The sequence below is a fragment of the Martes martes genome (assembly GCF_963455335.1).
Source record: "Martes martes genome assembly, chromosome: 3".
In the NCBI taxonomy this organism is placed as follows: domain Eukaryota; kingdom Metazoa; phylum Chordata; class Mammalia; order Carnivora; family Mustelidae; genus Martes; species Martes martes.
In genome coordinates, this window is record NC_137890.1 from 14808779 (window position 1) to 14830377 (window position 21599).

At 43.1% G+C, this 21599-nt stretch overlaps 1 protein-coding gene across 2 annotated transcripts in view; it reads left to right on the forward strand.

Annotated features, from left to right (window-relative positions):
• Positions 1-21599, forward strand: part of ABCC4 (ATP binding cassette subfamily C member 4 (PEL blood group)) — a 250147-nt gene that overhangs the window by 119947 nt on the left and 108601 nt on the right. For both annotated transcript variants that reach the window (XM_080798652.1, XM_080798653.1), the window contains exon 19: positions 469-615. In XM_080798652.1, coding sequence (XP_080654778.1) covers positions 469-615 — 147 coding nt within the window. The remainder of the gene's footprint in view (positions 1-468; positions 616-21599) is intronic.

The window sequence follows — 21599 nt, forward strand, 5'->3', positions numbered from 1 at the left end:
TGGTATTTTCATATTCTTTAGAAGCCACCTGGGTATTTGCTACAAAGAGTTGGGACATCCTTTGCCCTGTTCCCTCTTAATTCACATGCCGGCGTCCGAACATACCGCGGTTTTAGATTATGAGACGTGTAAATAGTAAATCTCGAAATGCGGAGAAGGGCAGATCGACTAGTTTTTATAATTCTCTCTCTTTCTTCTGAGTTTTTAATAGAACTTATAATTGAATTAGGAAAGCCTAGCATGAAATTGTGGTTTACACCTGATTTTTTTTTCTTACATATAGTTTCTCTTTAATGAGAGAAAAAGAAATTTTGTTCTTTATAAACGTATCTTACAAATGCATTGAACTCTTACAGAATCCAAGGTGTTTTATGGAATAAAATACATAATATCTTTCTAAACTGTCAGACGTGCTTTGGCATCGCTGAAGAAAGGAGATGTTCTCTGAGCGATGTTGCTTTCTTTCAGGTTTAACGGTGGCTACTGTCCTTTTCGGCATAGCGAGATCTCTGTTGGTATTCTACGTCCTCGTTCATTCTTCGCAAACTCTGCACAACAAAATGTTCGAGTCCATTCTGAGAGCTCCGGTGTTGTTCTTTGATAGAAACCCAATAGGTAAGTCAGACACCCAACTTCTCAGTCAGTCTGCCTTGTTGACACAGTTAGTGTCTGGCCACATTTCAGCATCTGGAAACGGAGGAGAGGCTTGGAAGAAATGGCTCTGTGTGTCGATTCCTTTTCTACAAAAAGCTCCACTAACGATTTGCCTCCCACCAGACAAAATCTGACTATGGGGGGGCCTAGAAGCTTCTATTCCAGTGTTTGTGGAAAACAAATGAGTGTTCACTTTGCACATAGATCGGCAGCAGTAACGTCCTTGACATGAGTGCACCCGGAAGTGCCTTAGTGGTTGACGCCTCCAGCCCGAGGCCCTTGACTCGTCTTGCTTCCGAAGGCAGCCCCCTGACCTGCCTTCCTGTGAAGAGTCAGTCCCTCCACATGTGTTCCCTCTGTTCAGGCCCAGCGTGGCTTTGTTTCTGCAGGGGACCTCCCAGGCAGGGTGGTGGGCTGGCTGTTCAGTAGCCGTGTGACCCGGCCGAAGCGTGTCGATGCTGCCGAGCAGGCGAATCTCAAAGCAGGATGTTGCAGTGAGCAGTGTGGACTGTGGATCCAGCTGCTTGGGTTCAGACTTGGTGCCAGCTACTAATTGTAAGAGCTGGTTGTGGTTCTGTTAATCCTCACGTGCTAGTTACTTAATTTCTCTGTGCCTCGGCGTTCTTACCTATGAAATGGGGATGCTGTGTACCTACACTGCCTTAGCAAGATACCGTGGGACTAAGGGACGCCTGGGTGGCTCAGTCTGTTAAGCACCTGCCTTCGGCTCAGGTCTTGATCCTGGGGTCCTGGGATCGAGCCCCGTGTCGGGCTCCCTGCTCGGTGGGGAGCCTGGCTTCTCCCTCTGCCTGCTGCTCCCCCTGCTTGTGTGTGCCCACTCTCTCTATCTTACAAATAAATAAAATCTTAAAAAAAAAAAAAGATATTGTGGGGATAAAGCAGACCAGCACATTCACGCGGCTCGGAGGGTCAGCACCTCCAGGGTCTTAGCCACGGTGACGACGTGGTGGCTTGCAATTTCCAAGCTGCCCTTCGTGCTTCATGAGGCTGTCATGAGGGTTAAATAAGACTGTTCCGGGAAAGCATTCTGTGCGGTTCATTCCGCATGTTTGTTTAGCCCGGGCCCTACGCAGAGCACAGACACGATGACCCGCAGAGACCCCCACGAGTGTGCGGTCTTGTTGCAGCTGCCGTCAGACGGGGACTTACGAATCTGATGCCAGGAAGCCACTCCACTTTGCCAGTTACTTTGAGAGCAACAGTCATAAAGTTTGGAGCGTTAAGTGGGGCTGCATCTCTGTTATCACAGCCTCTGAATGCTTGTAGCCATGGTTAACCGGGCTCTTCCCGTTCAAGACCTGCAGGCTTCCCCACATGCTGTTTTATATATTATTCGAGGGTTTGGGACCGAGTCTCAATCCTCAGGGTCGCTCATCTTAGAGCGGCACGCTGCTTTTAACCTTGCCTCCCCCATCCCATATCTGTTAGCCGGGCCTCATTCCTTCGAGAAAACAGAAGCCCAAGGAAAGACTCTAAACATAGGCCTCGTTGGCCCGGAGCGTTAAGGGGCCCTGGATTATTTATTTTTTTTGGTGGTAGAGTAAAAAAAAATTTTTTTTAGTTAAAAATATCTTAAGTGGTAGACTTTACCATTGGGTTAAAATTTTTGTAGTTTTTAAGCTAAGGAGGAGAACAAGCCAAAGGCTTGAATTATGGTTCGTAGTAGACATCATTGATGGTATGTGCTTTAATGGTTATGTAATATTAAAAATCACTTCCCCTCTAGAGTTGAGGGGCAGCCGGGCTCAATTGTCAAGTTCCTTTAAGTATCCACGTGAAATGGGTACAAGTGCTCGTGTGATGTTGTGCCCCCCCCCCCCAATCCCTCTGAGTTACACAGTGTCCTCTGAGCAGCATATGGAGAGATCGGGAAGCACCTCATTCTCTTCTCAGTACTTTTTTATTCAGGAAGAAGTCAGTCCATCTCCCATGAGCTCATGGTCTTGACAGTGTCCTGGAGTTTGGAAAAGAAAAGGTATAGGAAGGACTTTCTCCCGGGGGTAGTTTCCAGCTAGCGAGACTAGGGGTGGTGACTGGGGCTGCTGGCACCATAGCCTCGCCTGGATTTGCAGGTGTCCTGCTAGAATTCCCTTCCAGGGTCACTTTCAGTTCCACCTGTTCTGGAATATTCTCAGTGACCCTGATCTGGATTGTGGAAATTTCTTTTCACCTTTGTTCACGGGTGCTCCCACCCGAGATGTGCTGTCTCCCTTCTCATTGCCTCTCCCATCTTGTTCATCAGTGGGAGATCCTTCAAACTTACCACTTCAGAGCTCTAATTTTTGACAAGGTTCCATCTCTCCAACCTCCACGACCAGTTTCTCTCCATTTTGAACCTATATGTGGTCGCATGAAGTTTATATACCTTATTTACTTCTATAATGCACTATCTTATTATCCACTGATTTTTCATAAACCAGTCGATCTTGGTTAGGGTAAAATCTGAGTCACCGAGTGTGTCTTCTCAGAAGGGCAGAAGCCAGTTTTCTTCTTTTTCCCTTCCTTCCTCTGTTTTTTACTGTTCCCTCCTCTGTGGATTTTGGTAATGCTATCGTGTGTGTATGCGAAAGAGCCGCACGTTCTCAGCTGTCCCAGCATTTCCAGCACTTTCTGCTTGCACCTGGAGTGGAGGTGTGGCTTTGTGGATGTGATCTGTGTCCCTGTGCTGTGGGCTGCACCTATCTCTTCCCTAATCAACCTTTGTCTTTCACCATCTGCGTTCTGTCAGATCTACGACACAGGTAACACAAATCCCAGGTCAAAAGGAGGATCGTTCAGAAATTGAGAGAGAATTCCTGTATGCAGTGTCAACCATGTTTTCCTTGGACGGGCTGAGTTTGTTTTATTTTTTATGTCTGGCACAAGAGGGCAGCATGATCTACGGTATTTCAGGGATATAATCTGAGCACCTTATTGCAAAAGCCTGTTTTATTTTATATTTTATTTTATCTCATTTGATTTTATCTTTTTAAATTTAAAGCTTAGAAATTCCGCTTTTTTATAGCTTGAGTCTGTATTTTGTACTGTTGATACAGAATTTTAAAGCCATTGTTGTGGGTCCTTATGTTTGAGACATTGAACTCTTGATGGATGAATTACAGTGTTGTCCCAGAATATCCGGCGTTTCCAATAAGGTCGCTTGGATTTCTTAACTGCCACCTTCTCGCCTCGTAACTGAATAGGCAGCCGCTGACATTTTGACTGGATATATTGTAATTCCTAAGGGTAAGACTATGGTGGCTCGCATGACATGAGTTTAGGGAGAACTAGGACCAGTTTCTTCAATTTCCTTCCATGCCAGCAGAGTCCGTAGAGATGTCCTATTCTTATCCAGTCTCTAGAATTTCACCCTTCATTTTGGAGACGAGATGGAGAGTTGTCCTGTTTCTTCATGCCTGGAAACGGCGACAATACTTGGCTGAGTGCATCCACTGTAATGGATTCCAGATAAATATTTGTTTGCATCCTGTTTGTTAATTTGGCTTTAAGAAAGGGAGCTGCTGATGTCAGTAGTGTTGGTGTTTGTTTATTCTCTCGGGGAAGTGCAAAGTTAACACTGGGCTGTGGCCAGTGCGTTCATGTCACAGGACCGATTTTTCTACAGTGGCGTGTGAGTTCTCTTGTTTAGGTGTCCAGCCTAAGAAGAGCACACACATATATCCCCTCCCCTTACAGATTAAGTTAGGGCTAAAGTAGTATAAAAGGAAAAAAAAAATAGAATAATTTCTTCTTCTCTCACTTTAATTCTCCTGGTGGAAGGTGCTTATGCCCAGGAAACGTATGGAACGTGAATTGTGAGAGACCTATTTGTATCTCCTCCTAATCCAAAGTCTAGAATTACCCAAAGGATTAAGATTTCTAATTTGAGTCGGAAATGAGGCTCTGGAGATGCCTTCACAAATCTGAGCTATCCCGAATTTGGGGGTATGCATGGGAAGGAGTTGAGAGTTGGGGGGTGGTGGGTGGTGGAGGTTTGAACAATTGTTCTGTTTCTTGAACCTGGGAAGGGACACTTTAGCATTCACTACAAGCTGCTAATAAATAACTCAAGGAGAAGTGGAAAGTGACCCGAGAGCAGCGTGGTGAGGTGCTTGTCCTATCAGAAGAACTGTCTTGCCAGAGTCTTTATAAAATCAGTTGTCAACATTGTGCCGCCTTGCTCAAAAGAGAGTCATCAGCGGAGAAGCAAGATAATTGTAGGGATACCCCTCTGTTTATTCCGTTCAAATGGCCACTGGAGTTAGTGCGAAATGCATATTTTTAACAAGTATACTATTTCAGCACTGTCAAAATTACCTTGACGATAATAGGCCTGTTAAATTATAGCTCTATAAGTTAGGAGGGAAGATGGCTCTGCTTAGCACACATTAATCTATGCCTGTTCACACAAGTGATTCTGCTGAGCAGGTAGCATGTTAGAACAAGAAATACTGGTCCTAAAACCTCTGATTTATGGTAGGTGTTGTTTTGACACAGCATTGAGACGATTTACAAGGCAAGGCTTCATGTTAAAATATTTCACCGGTGTCATCATTCGTCACCGACATAAATATTCAGTAGTGATGCCGGAAAATTGGTAATGTGCCCATTCATGCCAGATCACTGGCTGTGTTTCCTTTCAAGTGAGATCTGTTGTGGATATGGTTAAAAGAAACTACGGTTTTTCTTCCTTGAGAGCAGATGAGCTGGAAGAAATTGAGAGTAAGAATAACATCTATCCTGACAGCTTTCTTGTACTCATCTTGCCTAGGTTGCTTTTAATTCTGGCTTAAGTCCTACAGGCTTGCTCCCCTCCCCTTCCTTACTTGGTGCACATTGTAAAGAACATATTTATATGTACATTAGTTAAAGAGGCTTTTCGTGTTCAAAGGAAGAAGTTAGTCATCATCTGAAAAGCTTTGTTGCAAAACAGAAACACACATTTCCCTTTTCTTTTTTTCCTTGTTAATAATAACAAATGCAAGTGACTCTGAAGGGAATGACACAAAAGATTGCATCAATCATAATGATTCTCAATAGCCGTATAAATATTGTTTTTTCAGGTTTGAATGAAACAGCTAATAGTTTTGAAGTAGGTGTGGTAATTAAATCCTGTCGGCTTGTCACATATTAAAAATAATGTTTTTTCACATAACAATGGTTATATGTACTTAAACTCTTTATCAGGGTGATATTAAGTCATATTTTATGGGGGTTGCTTGTTTACTGCTAATAGTATCATAAAAGCCTTTGTTAGGGGTTTAAATAGTTACATAGTTACATATATTTGATTACTATTGTTATTTTGTCAGTAATCTCTGTAAAGGTGATTATTGTAGCTCTTGTCCAGAGCTGGTAAATATTGTACCATTTTGATATACATTTTTAATGTATTAGAATGTTCTGATTACTCTTTAGTCCAGTTTTTTTTTTTTTTCCTCCACAATCATCGTACATGGAAATACTGACAGCTTAGCAACAGAGAAAGCACTGTTTGTGGTTGTCCAATAAAATGGCAAAAAGATAAGATTTGGGAAGCCTGTGCCTTGTTCAAAGTGGAAATCCCGTAATATCTCAGGAATTTGTTAAGTATGTCATTTTACTTGTGTTCATTTCCCAGGAGAGTCCCCATTAAGTGACATATGTATCACAATATAGAAGTTCTTCACTCTAGTATTTGTAGCTATGATCGTAATACTCCCAAACTCCTCGGTTTTCATTAATTTCGTATTTGTGTTGCCTCGGAGTTCAGCCAGCTTGGAGCTAGGCAGATTTTGGTACTCAGGACTTCACTAGTGTATCCCAGTTTCTCGTGTTAGTGTGCTTAGTACTTTGGCATTACCTTCTGGGGTATGTGACTTACAGTAGTTCAAATCATAGGCTGATGATTACTTCAACTTTGTAGTTCTTTGTGACAGAAAATGCATCAAAGTATCTTTATGACATAGTTTATCACTTTTGTGCAACTATTTCAAGAGAATCTGGAGTAGTATTTCTGGGCCGGTTGCAACCCAAATAAATATTGATAAATATATATAAAAGCACCGTGCTCTGAAATGAGGTGGGAGTGGATGGAAATTTGTGGGATTGAAATTCTATATGATTTTGGTCTACGGTCAGTTGTCCCTGTCCACAATTTGACTTCGTAGCTCTCCTGAACTTTGATTTTCATTTTATAATGGAAATCTTCATCATTTCCTCCCTGGCCCCTTTCCTTTATTTTTAAATTTTTATTTATTTATTTTTTAGAGACTTTATTTATTTATTTGACAGAGATCACAAGTAGGCAGAGAGGCAGGTGGGGTGGCGGGGGGGGGGGAAGCAGGCTCCCCACTGAGCAGAGAGCCCGATATGGGGCTTGATCCCAGGACCCTGGGATCATGACGGGAGCCGAAGGCAGAGGCTTTAACCCACTGAACCACCCAGGCGCCCCATCCCTTTCCTGTAAACATTATCATTTATTTTGACGTGAAGAAAATGGAAAAAAAGAAAAAAAACCCAGATGTTTACAGCAAGGAACCTGTGACATTATATTTCACATAAAGTTTTAAAATTTGGTTGTTTTAAATCACATCTTTATAGTACTTATCCCAATTATGGTTGAATTATAATTTAGGTAATTATGTGTTGACTGCCTGTCTCTTCTCTTAGCCTTGGGGCCCCAGTCCTCATAGAGCCCATCTATTATGTTATTGCAAAAGCCTCTGAACCCAGGATTGGACACTTTGTAGCCGATTAGTGTTTGTTGGCTGGATAGAAGAAGGAGGGATAGAAGGGATGGTTTCAGGAGTGAATTTGCATCTCCCTGTGCCACGCCCTTTGAGAACAATGCAACTGGAGTGTTGAAATAGAATTAGAGCCTTTTTGTCTTTACACTCGGAGTTTACATTAAATTGAACACTTCCCTATTTATTTTCCAAAGTAGAATTTGTAATAAATTATTTATGGTGGACCGTGTTTCTGGTATGTGATGGCACGAAGAGAAAACATATACATGGTTCGTTGTGTGGTTCATGGAAGGACACCGTACAAAGGTTCCAGCTTCTCCTGTTATCTACCAGTCCAGGAAATGAAGTGGCCAAACCCCTAATGCATATCCTGGGGGTTTAGTTGTGCACTGAAGACAGATGTTGGCACTTCAATATTTGGTACCTGATAGTTTTACTTCATGCATCTTAAAACCTCAGTAGACATTTTGAACTAGGAGTAGGGAGTTAGATGCAGGTTTTAATGTGGTGAAGACCCCATTCTGTTGAAACGTAGCTTTGGGGTGGCTGCGCCCGTCACTTTTCTGCCTCAGGTTTCACAGGTAAAAAGAGGGAGGTGTTTTTCACTCCTCAAGCATTTCCTGGTCCTCTCCTGCCTGTAAGTTGTGGTCCCAAGCATCAGAACAAAAAGTCCCGATTTTTTAAAGGCATTTGCAAACTTAAATATTTGCAGACAATGGATTATTTCTAAAACAACCAACTCCCCGCCGCCCTCCCCCAACCAAAAAAGCTATCCAGTGTCAGTGTTTGATGATTCCATGTAGGGAAGATACCGATTCCAAGACTGAATACACTTGTAGGCCAGATAATCTTGATTCACATGAATGCACAAGACGCACTTACACACCTGGCCCTGTGGTATATTTCTTTTTCATAATCAATTACCTAAGTCGTTGGCCTTGAGTTCATAAAATTTCCAAAAACTTTTCCTGGAACTTCAAGACCAATTGTTTCAAAATGAAAATCACACCAGTTGGAGAGAGAGAGAGAGAGGAATTTAGGAAACAAAAGTAAGTGATTGACTTAAGATAATAACTTCTTAAGCTTACAGCAAACCCCGCCTGGCTTTTAACCAGACTTTTGATGCTACTCCAATGCTCTCCTGACCCATCCGGAACCATCTGGGTACTTAGAGCTCATCTCTGGGAAGTGCATGAGAAAAAAGCAAGTTAGCCTTGAATAAGTATCGATACACACTTCTCCTGGGCTTTTAGAACCGGCTTACTGATGCGTTTTTTTTTTTTCTTTAAATCTTTATTTTACAGAGAGAGAGAGAGAGAACAAGCAGGGGCAGAAGCAGAGGGAGAGGGAGAAGCAGACTCCCTGCTGAGCAGGGAGCCTGATGCAGAACTCAATCCTAGGAACCTGGGATCATGACCTGAGCTGAAAGCAGACAGTTAACAGACTGAGACACCCAGGCGCCCCAAAAGTGTGTTACAGTTGCTTTGCCGGAGGATAGAGCATAAGCAATGGCAGCTTTCTCCCTGACAATATTGTCATGAAATCATCCATGATCTGCCGACTCTTCTTTTCATTCTTAGTAACCAGGATCAACCTTTCAGAAATTTCCCCCTCCTTTAGGTGGAAACGCTTTAACATCTAGAAAAAAAAAAAAAAGGCAACAGGCTTCAAAGAACACTTTGAATGGAAGTTTATTAAAACACTGTGGTTAAGTGGAAAGCTATCAGAAAATCAAGTTCTCTGTTCTGGAAATATTTTCCTTTCATTTGTTTTTTGCATTTGCATTTTAATAGATTGTATCACATGGGGAAATGTTTCAACCTCTTGAACACCTGGAAAGTCTATTTTAGACTTGTTATGTGTTTAAAAATCTTTATCCAGACGTTATTCCAAATACAGTCGTGCTCTCGTGGTGGGAGCATCCTGCCTCCAGGTCTGCTGTTGGTAGAAAGAATACTCTAGAGCCAGGCGCTGTTAATACATCAGTAGAAACCAGCGCGTCTGCTCTGGTTGATTTTCAGCTTAAGTCCCTGATTTTTAGGATGTTGAAATCAATAACTGGTTAATGATTTTGGTTTGTCTCTGAATTTTAAGTGGAGGTTTCTGGAAGTATTCTTAACTCAGTTTGAGGTGTGTAGTCAGAAAGTATAGAAATTTTGAGAGTGGTAAGAAAAACATTAAAATTCTTAAAAAAAAATTTAATTCTGGTGTAGTTTGCACACAATGTTAACGTTCGTTTCAGGTGTACAATGTTGTGAACACCTACGTTTTATTATGCATGAAGTATACGAACAGATCTTGCAGTGTTTGTGGATTTGTCCTTACATATATATTCTCATATAATTCCATATGTCTAGATCACAGCGGTGCTTTGCGATGTAAGAATCATGGATTAACTTTTTTTGTTACCGTTAAATATTTAAAAGTAGATGAAGAAGGAAGTGGTTGCATGCTTATATATAGTCATTTCTTTTAGAACTTTTCCTCTTCTGTTAGTGTCAGAATGGCCGGGGCTCATTAAATTTATTTCCTTTGGGGGAACTATAAATTCATTATTTTAGCTTTTTGGAGAATAAAATGGCAGAAGTAGCTTAAATTTATATCTCATCCTGATATTAATCTTCTCTCTAGTCTCCCTCTTAGCGTAAAAACGAACAGGAGTCAGATGTGGTTGAAAGAGTTCCTTCCACCTGTAAGCTCTGCTGTGGACAGAAGTATTTGTTAAGGTGCTAACTTCTAAACGTCGGTCTTGACAGAGTCCCGTATAGGAGAGGAAAATAAACACACATTTCAAGATGATGAGTAATCAGTGTTACTAGAAAATTGTTCTTCTTCCTTGACTTCAAGATTAAATAAATAGTTGTTGACAAAAATAGCCAGAGTAACTTTAAAAGGCAACACCTGTGTCATCCAGACGGTGATGTATTGTACCATCAGATAAGCTGCTGTTTATTAACGAATTGTCAAGTCTTAAGCCCAGGTGAAGAGATTCATCATACGTTAGGAAATTCAAAAATTGAATGAAGAAGCTTTAATCCTTGATGCCAAATGTTCTGACCACTCGCGTCTTCTTTCACACAAGGTATGCTGTCTTGTCTTTGTTCTTGCTCTTATCAACGGTAACTAAATCTTCCCTAGATCAGATCAGGGTGTGACATTTTAGGTGGCAGAATGAGTATCCTCTACATTTGAATAAACATGGGTTTTGTTTTTTTTTAAATAGCCCATCTTTTCTCTTCCCTGAATTCTTGTGTCCCTACATCAAGGTCATTTTGACCGAAGCACAGTTGTCTTAAGTAGCATTGGTGAAGGTTGGGGTGGCGTGTGTGTGTGTGTGTGTGTGTGTGTGTGTGTGTGTGTGAGAGAGAGAGAGAGAGAGAGAGAGAGAGACAGACTGCTTTTTAGTTAGAGCGTCACACCAGAATAAGGTTCATATTGTTAGATTCTATTAAAGAGATGTGAAACTTAACATTTGAAAATCAATCAGCAAATAGAGTGACCTTTCATTTTTAACGACACCCATTTGAACGGTTCTCTTGTCTTTCCCAATAGTGGTTTTGAGCCAGAGTATAATTTGGGCACCATGGTAAAGACTTTGGAGGCAACCTCCCTGAATGTGAATCTTAGCTCTGCCACCAACAAACCTTGGCTGCCTGACTTCACCTCTTTCTGCTTCAACTCTGTCTATACAGTGGGGATGGTAAGAGGGTGGTAGACCCAAACTTTTTAATGTGAGAATTAAGAGATTTAATATATGTAAAGCATTGGAAACAATGCCTACCATATAGTTGACATCGATTAACTTTTGACTGTTTGACATGTTGACATTTTAGAGGTGGCTTTTTTTTTTTTTTTTTTGCCTTTTTTTTTTAAACAAAATCCAAATGCATCTGCTAATTTTGACAAAACAGTGGGGATGGGGAATGGGGTGTGTGTTTTCTCAGATGCAAGGAAAAGCAGGTAAATGACCAAAACTAACAAGCCACAAAACAACATAGTTTTCTTTTTAATTTTGGTTGTTTTTTGTTTTTTTTTTTTTGGTTTTGTGTTTGTTGTTTTTCACTGGGGGCTTAGCTTCATTCCAGAGTTCATTTTAATTTAATTTGGTTTCACAATGAGAGCTCAATTTTGCATATAAGTACCAAACATCTGGTTTACTTTTTGTTTAAAAATGATATGGCTGAAGTTTATTACAGAAGTCTATTGTATAATTAAGGAAAGACACTTTGAAATTTATAAAATAAGTTCTATTTAAATGGAACATGGGAATCTTTCCGGGGAAGTGCGCATACTTCTTGGGGATAGCAGGAACTTACTGTTTTTGAAAATGCTCTCACGGGTCAAAATGTAGAACTTATATGTATTCACCTTTTTCAAAAAGCATGAAAAATGACAGATTTCACAAGTGAAAGTTAAAGTTGACCTAAGGCAGTTTTAGATTGTCAAGCCTTCAAATTTTATTCATGGGATGTTTTTTAGAGACATTTTGTGGTTTGTTCACTCCAGTTAATTCCAGGCAACCCTTCTGCATTTCTATCAGATGGACATTCTGATACTTCAAAACTTCTTCTTGCACAAAATATGGTTAAAGCAGCTGGAGAAGAAAATGAGATTCCGGGGTCGTTCTTACGAACTGCAGATTATATTTTTAAAACATGTAAAGGAATCATAAGCCCGCAGAACAAATACATATATATACTGTCTATATATATACAAATACATATATATACTCTTCTATATATACTGTCCAGTTAGCATTAATAAACTGACCATTTAAATGCCGAAATTTACTGGCTGACTTTAATAGCGTTGAGGCATGTGAAGAGATACATGGTTTTGGGTGCAGAGACCCAAGCGAAGATAGAAGAGTTAACCGGTTGAACACCTGTCTGTAGGTGGTTCTGTTAGTGGTTAGGCAGAGAGCGCCTAACTAGTTCTGAGTCTTCATCTTTATTCAGCCTCATAATGTCTGAGAGGGCTCTCGACTCTGAAAGTCAGTGGTTCTGTGGTCTTGCAGAAGTCACTTAGAAACAGTTTGATGGCATGGAAAACCACAACAGGGTTGTCAAGACTCAGAGGTTTTTTATGAGCCTCCTTTCCACGGAAGAGGTGTCGTGTGTTGGCGTTTATTACCCCGTGGCTTATCAAATTGAGGATCAGCCCAAAGTAGGCTACCTCTGGAACACTTCCCTATGTGTTGGCATTTTATAGCAACATCATAAATTTATTTGACAATTTCAGCCTCTCAAAATCCCGTCCCTTCCATTGTCTCGTTTCATCTTCAGAAGCAACAAGGCAACGAGAAGTCCGCACTCTCTTCAGCCTCTAGAACTTGTACGTAGCAGATGCATAATCATCCTCGCCTCCTTGTTCACTCCTGTTGTTATTGTCCTCATTGGTTATTATGTGGGAACTGGAGAGTTCCGATGCCTGTAATTGAAAATTAAGCAGGTGATTGCTCCGAATCATTAATCAGCCCACAGATTATAATCTGCATACAGATTATAACTAAATATTTATTAAACATCTCCATACACCAGTGTGCTGGGAATTTTGCATGAGAACCAGAGACTGTGTTCTGAATTCTCCGTGGGCATTTTCGGAAGCCATGTCATCCATTCCCTATGCATTATAATATTTTACACAATAGTGGTAGCTCTCCAGGTCAAGGTGAAATTGTCTTGCGTATTAGTTCCTGTGAAATGGATGTGGACATCAAGCTGATCAGAAATATTTTTAAAATTTCAGAAAATTTGCATGTCCTGGATGGTCCAGCATGTAATACACATGTTTTGAGTTGTATGCAATCATTGTATTTGCAGTCGGGGTGTGTGTGTGTGTGTGTGTGTGTATGTATAAATTCTAATTTGAGTTATAAATACGAGAGTAAGAAATACTTCAAAATTTGCCGTTTTTACCTTCCTCTTTCTGTTGATTAAGCTTTTATATGCTCTTTCTTGCTTTTATCCATTTTCAGGGGGATTTAGCATTTGAAAGTGAATTAGTCCCAAGTTGGGGTAAGAGGGGGTGGATGTTTGGAAAGTTACTGTTTCTGAAAACCAGATGATCACTTTAACCCCTTCTCATGGCCCTGCATTTTTTAGAGACTTTCACTAGTACCTTGTCATGACTTTATATGATGGTTTTGTTTGTTTGTTTGTTTGTTTTCGTGACCTGTCTGGCATACAACACTGCCTGAGTTTAAGGCATACAGCGTATCTAGTCGATATATTTAAATTGCAGTATGATTGTTGTTGTGGTGTTAGCCAACCCCGCTATTATGTCACATGATTATTCTTGTGTCATGAACAATTAAGGTCTAGTCTCTGAGCAGGTTTACTGTTTATAATACCCTTTTGTTGTCTGTAATCACCATCCTGTGTATTAGGTCTCTAGGACTTACAAGTATAATCACCGTCCTGTGTATTAGGTCTCTAGGACTTCCAAGTGTGTACACTTAGATCATGCCCTCCCCATCCCCCCACACCCACCTACCATTTTACTCCCTGCTTGTATGAGTTCAGTGTTTTCAGATTCCCATCTAAGAGATGTCACACAGTGTTTGTCTTTCTCTGTCTGGCTTATCTCACTTAGCAGGATGTCCTCAAGGTCAGTGCATGTGGTTGCAAATGCAGGATTTCCTTTTGTTCTGAGTAGTAGTAGGGTGGGTAGTGTTTGTGTTTGTGTGTGTGTGTGTGTGTGTGTGTGACATCATCATACATTCATCCATTGAGGAACACTTAGGTTGTTTGTATACTTTGTTGAGAATAAGGCTGTAATGAAATGGGAGTGCAGATATTTCTACGACGGTCTGCTTCATTTCTGTCACAACCTTCAGGTTTTTATAATTTTATAGCTGATCATGTTTTAGGAAAATGTTAGCTCTGACATTTATAGTATTTGGTTTTATAAGACACAACTTGGGATCATGGGATTGTAGTAGGCCCTTCCTTGCCATTTGGGTCCTCAAAGGGGAGTGAAAACAACACAGCACTTGGTATGAGCTTTTTAAAATAACTTAAAAAGGACTCAGAGAGAAAGAGTAGTAGTTCTTAAATCCCATCATATTAGAAGTACTGCTAACCATTCCAAAATGTGTGCAATCATTTGCACGAAGACAGAAGTACCTTTACGTAGGCTTTGTTGGAAATGCAGTTCAGTGTTTAGTAGGGCTCATCTTGACTTTGAATGGGGGAATAATATGGTTGGAGGTCTTGGTTCATGGAGGGGATAGAATGGAGTTCTGGAACGTTTACTACAGGGAGAACCAAAGCAAAATGTCTTCGATAATGTAGGATCCCATCCAGCTGTCCTATAGATATAAAGAAGCATGGGGGTGTGGGGTGTAATAGAAGAATGGGTAAATTCTCCTGTTGGATATTTTCAGACAAAACGTCCTGCTAAGCTTTGTGGTGCAGTACCACATTTGTCGTGGGCTTAGAACTTAGGTTAACAGCCTGGAGCCCCGGATGTATCAGCCCCTGTGAATCCTACTTACAGATACATTTTATTGATTCATTCAGGCTTTGGTATGCAGATCGCCTTTTAGATACTTATGCTCCTCCATTCACAAATCATGTTAATGGGAAAGACAAAAAAAATTCTTCATCGTATCTTGCTGCCTCTGTCTTAAATCTTTCTCAGTAACGTAGAGTTTTGCTTTCTTAGTTGTTCTCCACAAAAGTTGTGATATTTGGAAATTTGCAGGAAAATGGTGTCTAGGAAATCTTACCACATTACACGTTCAGTGTTTTATAGTGAGGTACTTTTAGGGTGCTCATTCGCTTTATCACAAATAGTGTAAGGACAGGATCTAATCCTAATTTTATCCATCTTTTGGATTTTTATCGTTGTCGTCAATTTGGGTGTATAATGTCGATGCATCACTATTTCCTCTGCTCCTGGGAGAACCTGTTTCCAGTGTCCTTTATGTTTTGATAATCTTTTAAAAAACTCAGAAATGCGGGAATAGGTTTCTTGCATAAAAGCCTGCCATTTGCTGTTGTGGGCGAGGCTGGCTTCCTGGGCTGATTGGACCAGCTTCACCTTGCTTGGGTTCAAGTAACACAAGATTATAGTCTCTTTACTCCTGCCCCTGCCTGTAAGGTTCTTTTCAAATACTGGCTCAAACATATTAAGGTTTGGTTATCAAAAATGTCGTTAGAGCGCCTCCCCCCCAAATTCCATAGGCACTTTAATCAGGAGAGAGGGTAGTATGGGGCTTTATAGTCATGGTATCCTGTGTTCTGTCTTCATTTTGCATTTCTGGAGGCGCCTGGCATTCTTCGACTTTTGAAACTTTTTGTTTCTGTTGTGGAGTTTTGAGGACACATGCCAGGCAAAAGCGACTGGCCGATAAAGAACGGATCCAGACAAAATGCTCGAGAGACAAAGTGAGAGACGTAGGTGAAAAGCAAACTGACCTAGAAAGTTCGAGGGTAAGGGATTCCTTGACCCAAGGAAAGAAAATCGCTCCACTGGGCTCTCTCCTCCATTCCCGTCTCGATGACATCTCATGCGTTCGATGGCTCGACCCGTTCACCCTCGAGCCGCCTGCTGCCTCCACGTCATAGCGTCTTGGTGAATTAAAGCTCTCTTCCTCCTTTCTGATGAAAATACTAGCAATTTCAGATTTGTGACTAGTGTATCTGTTCAGCTCGAAGGAAACCTTTCAGCGATGAGCCACCTGCCTTTTTGTCTGTGGCCCGTGGAGTGGGTGGCTGTCGGAGAGGCTGGGATCCGGCAGTGAGTTTTCTTCATTACAAACCTATACAGGTGTTATTTAATGCAGGCAAGTTTCGAATGCTGGTAAGGAACACGGTTAAGGTCATGGTCTGAAAGGACTTTGATGTCCTGCGGAAGCCTGATTTTCCCCTAATATGCATGAAAAACTTGTGCAGTATAGCTCTTAGGAGATGAATATTTGTTCGTGTAGGTTACAATAGCACACGTAACCCGAGAGTGATGGGAATGGTGGGCAGAGTGTGCATCTGGAGGGAAAAGGGAGAAGAAATAGCATGCAGAAATTAGCCATGGAAATCCGTAAATGGCAGGCCGAGAATATTCTGCAATTGTGTTAGCTGGGTTTTACCAGGAACAATGGGCAGACACCAGATCCTGCCTGTAGAGAATTTCTGATTTTTTCTTCAAAGTTAAATGATTTCCTTAGAGATTTGAAACCCTCTGTCCAGCCTTTTCCCCCTTACGTAGAAATTTCTACTCTCTCCTTAGTTCCTGGATGTTTAACGAATGTGAAAGGCCATTATTTGATATGCATCTTTTTTAACTGTCCACACAGAGAAATGCATATTGGCCCTTCAGGGCCAATATCCAGGTGCAGCCTTTGGTAGCCTGGATTACCGAGATGGTTTGCTGTTCATTTTGCTTACCTGTGCAGGAGAGACATTTAATTCCGTATCGGGTTTTATACACCAGGCAAATTCCATGGGCAGTCTGTAGCTGACCATTAGATGGTCTGTGGTGCTTCTCACTGAGAGGCTGTGGTAGATCCGTGGACGGGTCTGTCCTCCAAGGGAGCCTGGAGAACAGAGACCATCCCTCCCCACAGCTGGGGAAATGTGGAAAGGAGTGGGTGTGTCCATGAGGCGGGCTGGGGGCAGCGTGCTGGTCTAGTGATGGTGTGTTCGAGTTCTAGCAGTTAACGTCCTGCTAAGGAGACACTTGGGAGGGAGAGCCTGAGGCAGGGCTGAGTAAGTGGGGCTTTTCGAGTGGAGCCAGGAGAAGTGGGGGTGGGGGGGCAGTTGAGGAAACACTCAGAATCCGAATCCGGTGGTGGGTCACAGAACAGATCAGAATGGGTGCTAGAGGCCAGGAGGTCAGCCCGAAGTCCGTGAAAACTTTTCCCTCTGGCTTGCTGCCTGCCTCTTACCAAGGGGCGCCATGACACTTAGGGAAGCGTGGGTTGGTATCGATGTGATTAACCTCTCAGCTACTCAGCGCAGAAACCTTTTCCTCTCAAGCAGCTACCACGATGGGGACTTGTGTGGGTATAAAGTGAGGGGGAAATGCAATTCAGGACGACGCTGGCCAGGTAAATATCTAGAAGCTGCAAAGATGGGATTTAGAATACAGAACCGGATGAATTCTTCTTTTATCTGTTGAGTATAGACAGTTTCTGTAGATGGGGCCTGCATCAAGGTGGAGGCCCACTAGAGCTCTCTGAATGGGTGTGTTGTTTCATGGAGCTCACTGCCCCCCGCCAGGCCTGGTGGGGGGGCTCCGGGACCTGGAAGGATTCCTGACCACCCCCAACCCCCACACACAGGTTGCCCTCATGCTTTTGTGCCGGGGCCAAGTTCCTGGGCGGCAGCTACCACAGAAACAAGCTTGAGCCACGCTTCTTGTTTTGAATTTGACCAGTGGTTATTCCCCCCCAACCCCCACCGTTTATGGACAGCTGGCCTTTGGTGGCCCCTTTCTTCGTTGCGTTGGACAGTCAGTGCCTGCTTGTCTCAGCGTGGGCCTCCGTTCTCACAGCGACGACGGTCTCTCTCGTTTCCCAACAAGGCAAATGCTGAAGAGGCGGCTTTCTGGACACACGCGCTTATCCTTCCGTCCGTCTGTGGAGAAACACTTACTGAGCCCTCCATCATAGGTTGAGCACAGCGTCCCCAAACCCTGTGTGTCTTCTGCCAGACACTGCGTTAGTCGCCATGTTAGCATGGCTGTGGGCGGCATCATGGTGGGGGGGGGGGGCCCGGGGACCGTGCGGGTGTCCGAGGAGGCCTGAGCAGCTTTGAGGAGGGGCCGATGGTGCGGCGTCTCTGGAGGAACCGGCTAGAGAGTGAGTCGGAGTCATCCAGACGTGGGAACCCGCGGCGGGGGCGCTGGGGGTGACCCGGGCCCACCTGGCTGGTGTGCAGTGAGCGCGGGCAGGAGTGACGGCGGGGCCCAGCAGCCCCAGGCCAGCGTGGAATCGAGCAGCATGTGTGGAGTTTTTTAACCCCCTTTCTAGAGCTATGGGCAGTGTTTCTCCTGGTCAGATGCCTGCTCGCACGCCTTTCTGTGCTTGCCAAAGCTCTGTCTCATCAGGGGATCTCATGACGGCGTAGGACAGGATACTCCCAGGATCTTTCTCGAAGGTATTTTAACATGCCGCCATTTTTGTTACTCTCTGAGTCCTGGTTCACACTTGAAGCACAGGGTCTGTGGCCGGTTTGATTTCTTGGGGGTTTTAATTTGATTGTGTTGAGTATAACGTGTCTTCTCACTGTTAATTACTGTTCATCGTGCCACATAAAGAGGCAGAAACTAACTTTTTCCGCTCTACGTGTGAGCAGGAAACACTTGTGTGATGACTGAGGGTCGGTCCTTGTGCACGCTGAGTTTACTCCAGAACAGGTTAACCTATCGTCCAGAGTTATTTTTGTCATAAAAATAATGACTCCCACATCACAGGTACTCCTCGACCACAGGTTATTTAACAAGTGAGTTGCAGTAACGTCTTGGTTCTAGAATGGCCTTTATGTGGTGTCTTTGTGGGGAGGTAACTACGGGACACCAGCAGCTCCCTTTTCCTCTGGACTTACAGATGGCGTCTTTCTACACATCGTCTTTGTGTCAGAGGGGGTTTATCACGAGGAAAGAATAGGACATTTGTCCATAAAAATAAAAATGCTGTTCAGGGGTGGTTGTCCTCTACCCTCCCCCGACCCCGTCCTTGAAAAAAGCAAAAGAAGAAAACTATAGATCAGGGTTCCAGATGTTTGTATGTATTTATTTATTCGGATATTTATAGTGTTTTCTGTCAAGCAGTTTGCCTCCCTGGGTGCATTCCAGAAATTTTAAAAACATACATGGCAAAGCCACAAAGATCAAAGACCTGTGTCTTATGAACTCTTCCCAGCACTTTGGGCCAGTCCCTAGAATGATTTATATTAAAAGAACTGAGTCAGAGTGGTTACCAGCCACATCATGTTTGGAGGAATGCTTCACACGGGGACCAAAGAGCCGGGTGAAGAACCCGTCCAAACTAGGGGCGCTTCCTCTCTCCTCCGCTGAGCATGGGACGTTTGCCTGCGGCCCTCCTCCAGCCCCGGGATTCCAGTCCGCTCACTGGGACGCCTCTAACCCCATCTTATTGTTGAAGTTTCTGTTCTTCCTCTAAAACATGGGCATAAATTACTGCTCTCCTTTTTCCTTAAATAATGTTAATTTTACTATATAGGATTTTTAAAGACTGTCCTTAAAAGCGTGGGTCTCATTTTCTAGATTTTAGAAGTCCGTACTAACTGCCATCTACAAGGAAAATAGCACGATCTTTTGTGGTGACATGTTAGTGCCGCTGTGACTAATGTCTCTGAAAGAGGCATCTTGAGCCATCGAGGCCTGATGGAGACTCAGCCGCAGGCGGGACCGTGTGGCGGCATTCTTGTGCTCTGTGCAGGAAAGTCTCAAACTCCCCATGGCCATCTTTGATGAAGTTGTTACCGGAATGTTTCAAGGATCATGGATTTGGTTTATTGAATCTTTGGTTAACCAGCAGGCTGGTTCCTTGCTTCTTCTCTGGCAGGGAATCTGGGGGGGGGGGGCAGGAGTCGGGGAGGGCGGGGTGAGTGGGTGTGTGAAGGGCCCGCTTTGGAAAGAAAGTCTTGCCCACGTTCGTGCCAATCCTGAGTGATGCCTGCGGTGTTCTCTGCAGCGCCAACCACGCCGAGTCGAACCCTGACCCTCCTATCGCTCACCCCTGGCCCAGCTCTGGGTTTCATCTTTCTAGAAGTATGTGGTGCTTTCCGTCCTACCTCAGGAACCCTTTCTGCAGTAGTCGCACGCAGTTCTGCTGTCAGATGGTGCTGACCTGGGGAGGTGTTCGCGGGTCGGGCACCTGGCAGCCTTACTCCTGGGCACTCCCCGTGACTCATTACATCTCCGGGTGTGTGATTTTCCACCCTTTCTTTTTTTCCCTGGCGTATCGACCACCCTGAGGTTTGAGAGTCGGAAGGACTTTCACTCAGGGTAGGTGAATTTAGCTCGAAGGCCTACAGAGTTCTCTGGCTTCTCCAAGTTAGTGTATCTGGAGAGGAACTTTTTGCCTTCAGTTAGGGGCAGGCTCTCTCCTCTGAGGAATCGGCCTTATCATCAGTGACTTTAATAATAGAACTTGGCTCAGACTCCCGATGCTGCCAATTCATGCTGGGCATACCCTCGGAAATGCTACCGTCTGCCCAAACCATAGCTACCCAGCTTTTTTCGTTTTTTAATTAGAGATCTCCTTTCTCAATAAGAAAAGCCTAACTATAAAATCAGAGAATCATTTTTCCACTTAATGAATTTTGCACTAAATTGCGTCTGAAAAATCACAATATGCTGACATATACTTGTTCATATATATTTAAAGATTTTGTTCTGAAGTAGCTTATACCTGACACGGGCCTCGAACTCACAACCCCAAGTTCAGGAGTTGCTCACTCGACTGACTGAGCCAGCCAGGTGCCCCAAGATATACCAACATCTAAAAATCCATCGTTTTCGATTTTGGCAAAATGTATTTCATTTTTTTTAAATTTTATTTATTTGACAGATAGAGATCACAAGTAGACAGAGAGGCAGGCGGGGGGGGTGCGGGGAAGCAGGCTCCCTGCTGAGCAGAGAGCCTGATGCGGGGCTCGATCCCAGAACCCTGGGATCATGTCCTGAGCCGAAGGCAAGAGGCCTTAACCCACTGAGCCACCCAGGCGCCCCGGCAAAATGTATTTTAAAACACAGGTTGATTATTTAACTAAAATAGAAGCTACTTTTGTGACCTAATGTTCAAAAATCTTTCAATTCTGAAAACTAGTGGGGTATTTTTTTTAAACAAAGTTTTTATCAGGGCGCCTGCGTGGTACAGTTGGTTAATAAGGTTCCAATTCTTGATTTCGGCTTAGGTCACCATCTCAGGGTCATGGGATCAAGCCCTGTGTTGGGCTCCGTGCTCAGTGTGGAGTCTGCATGAGCTTGCCCTCTCTTTCTAAAATAAATCTTTAAAAAAAAAATGAACATAGTTTTTGTCTTTTATGTCCATGACGTAACTAGTGGCCTCAGGCTGCTGTTTGCTGTCCTCCTCTCTGCTGTTGCACATGATCGGTGTGGATGGCTGTTATGCCTAAAAAATGAAAAGCTAAATTGAATAGAATTGTCAAAATATTTTCTCTTTCTAAATGTTAGTGTTTAGAATGCTAGTAACATGTGGATTCGTTTCTTTGAGAATTATAGGCT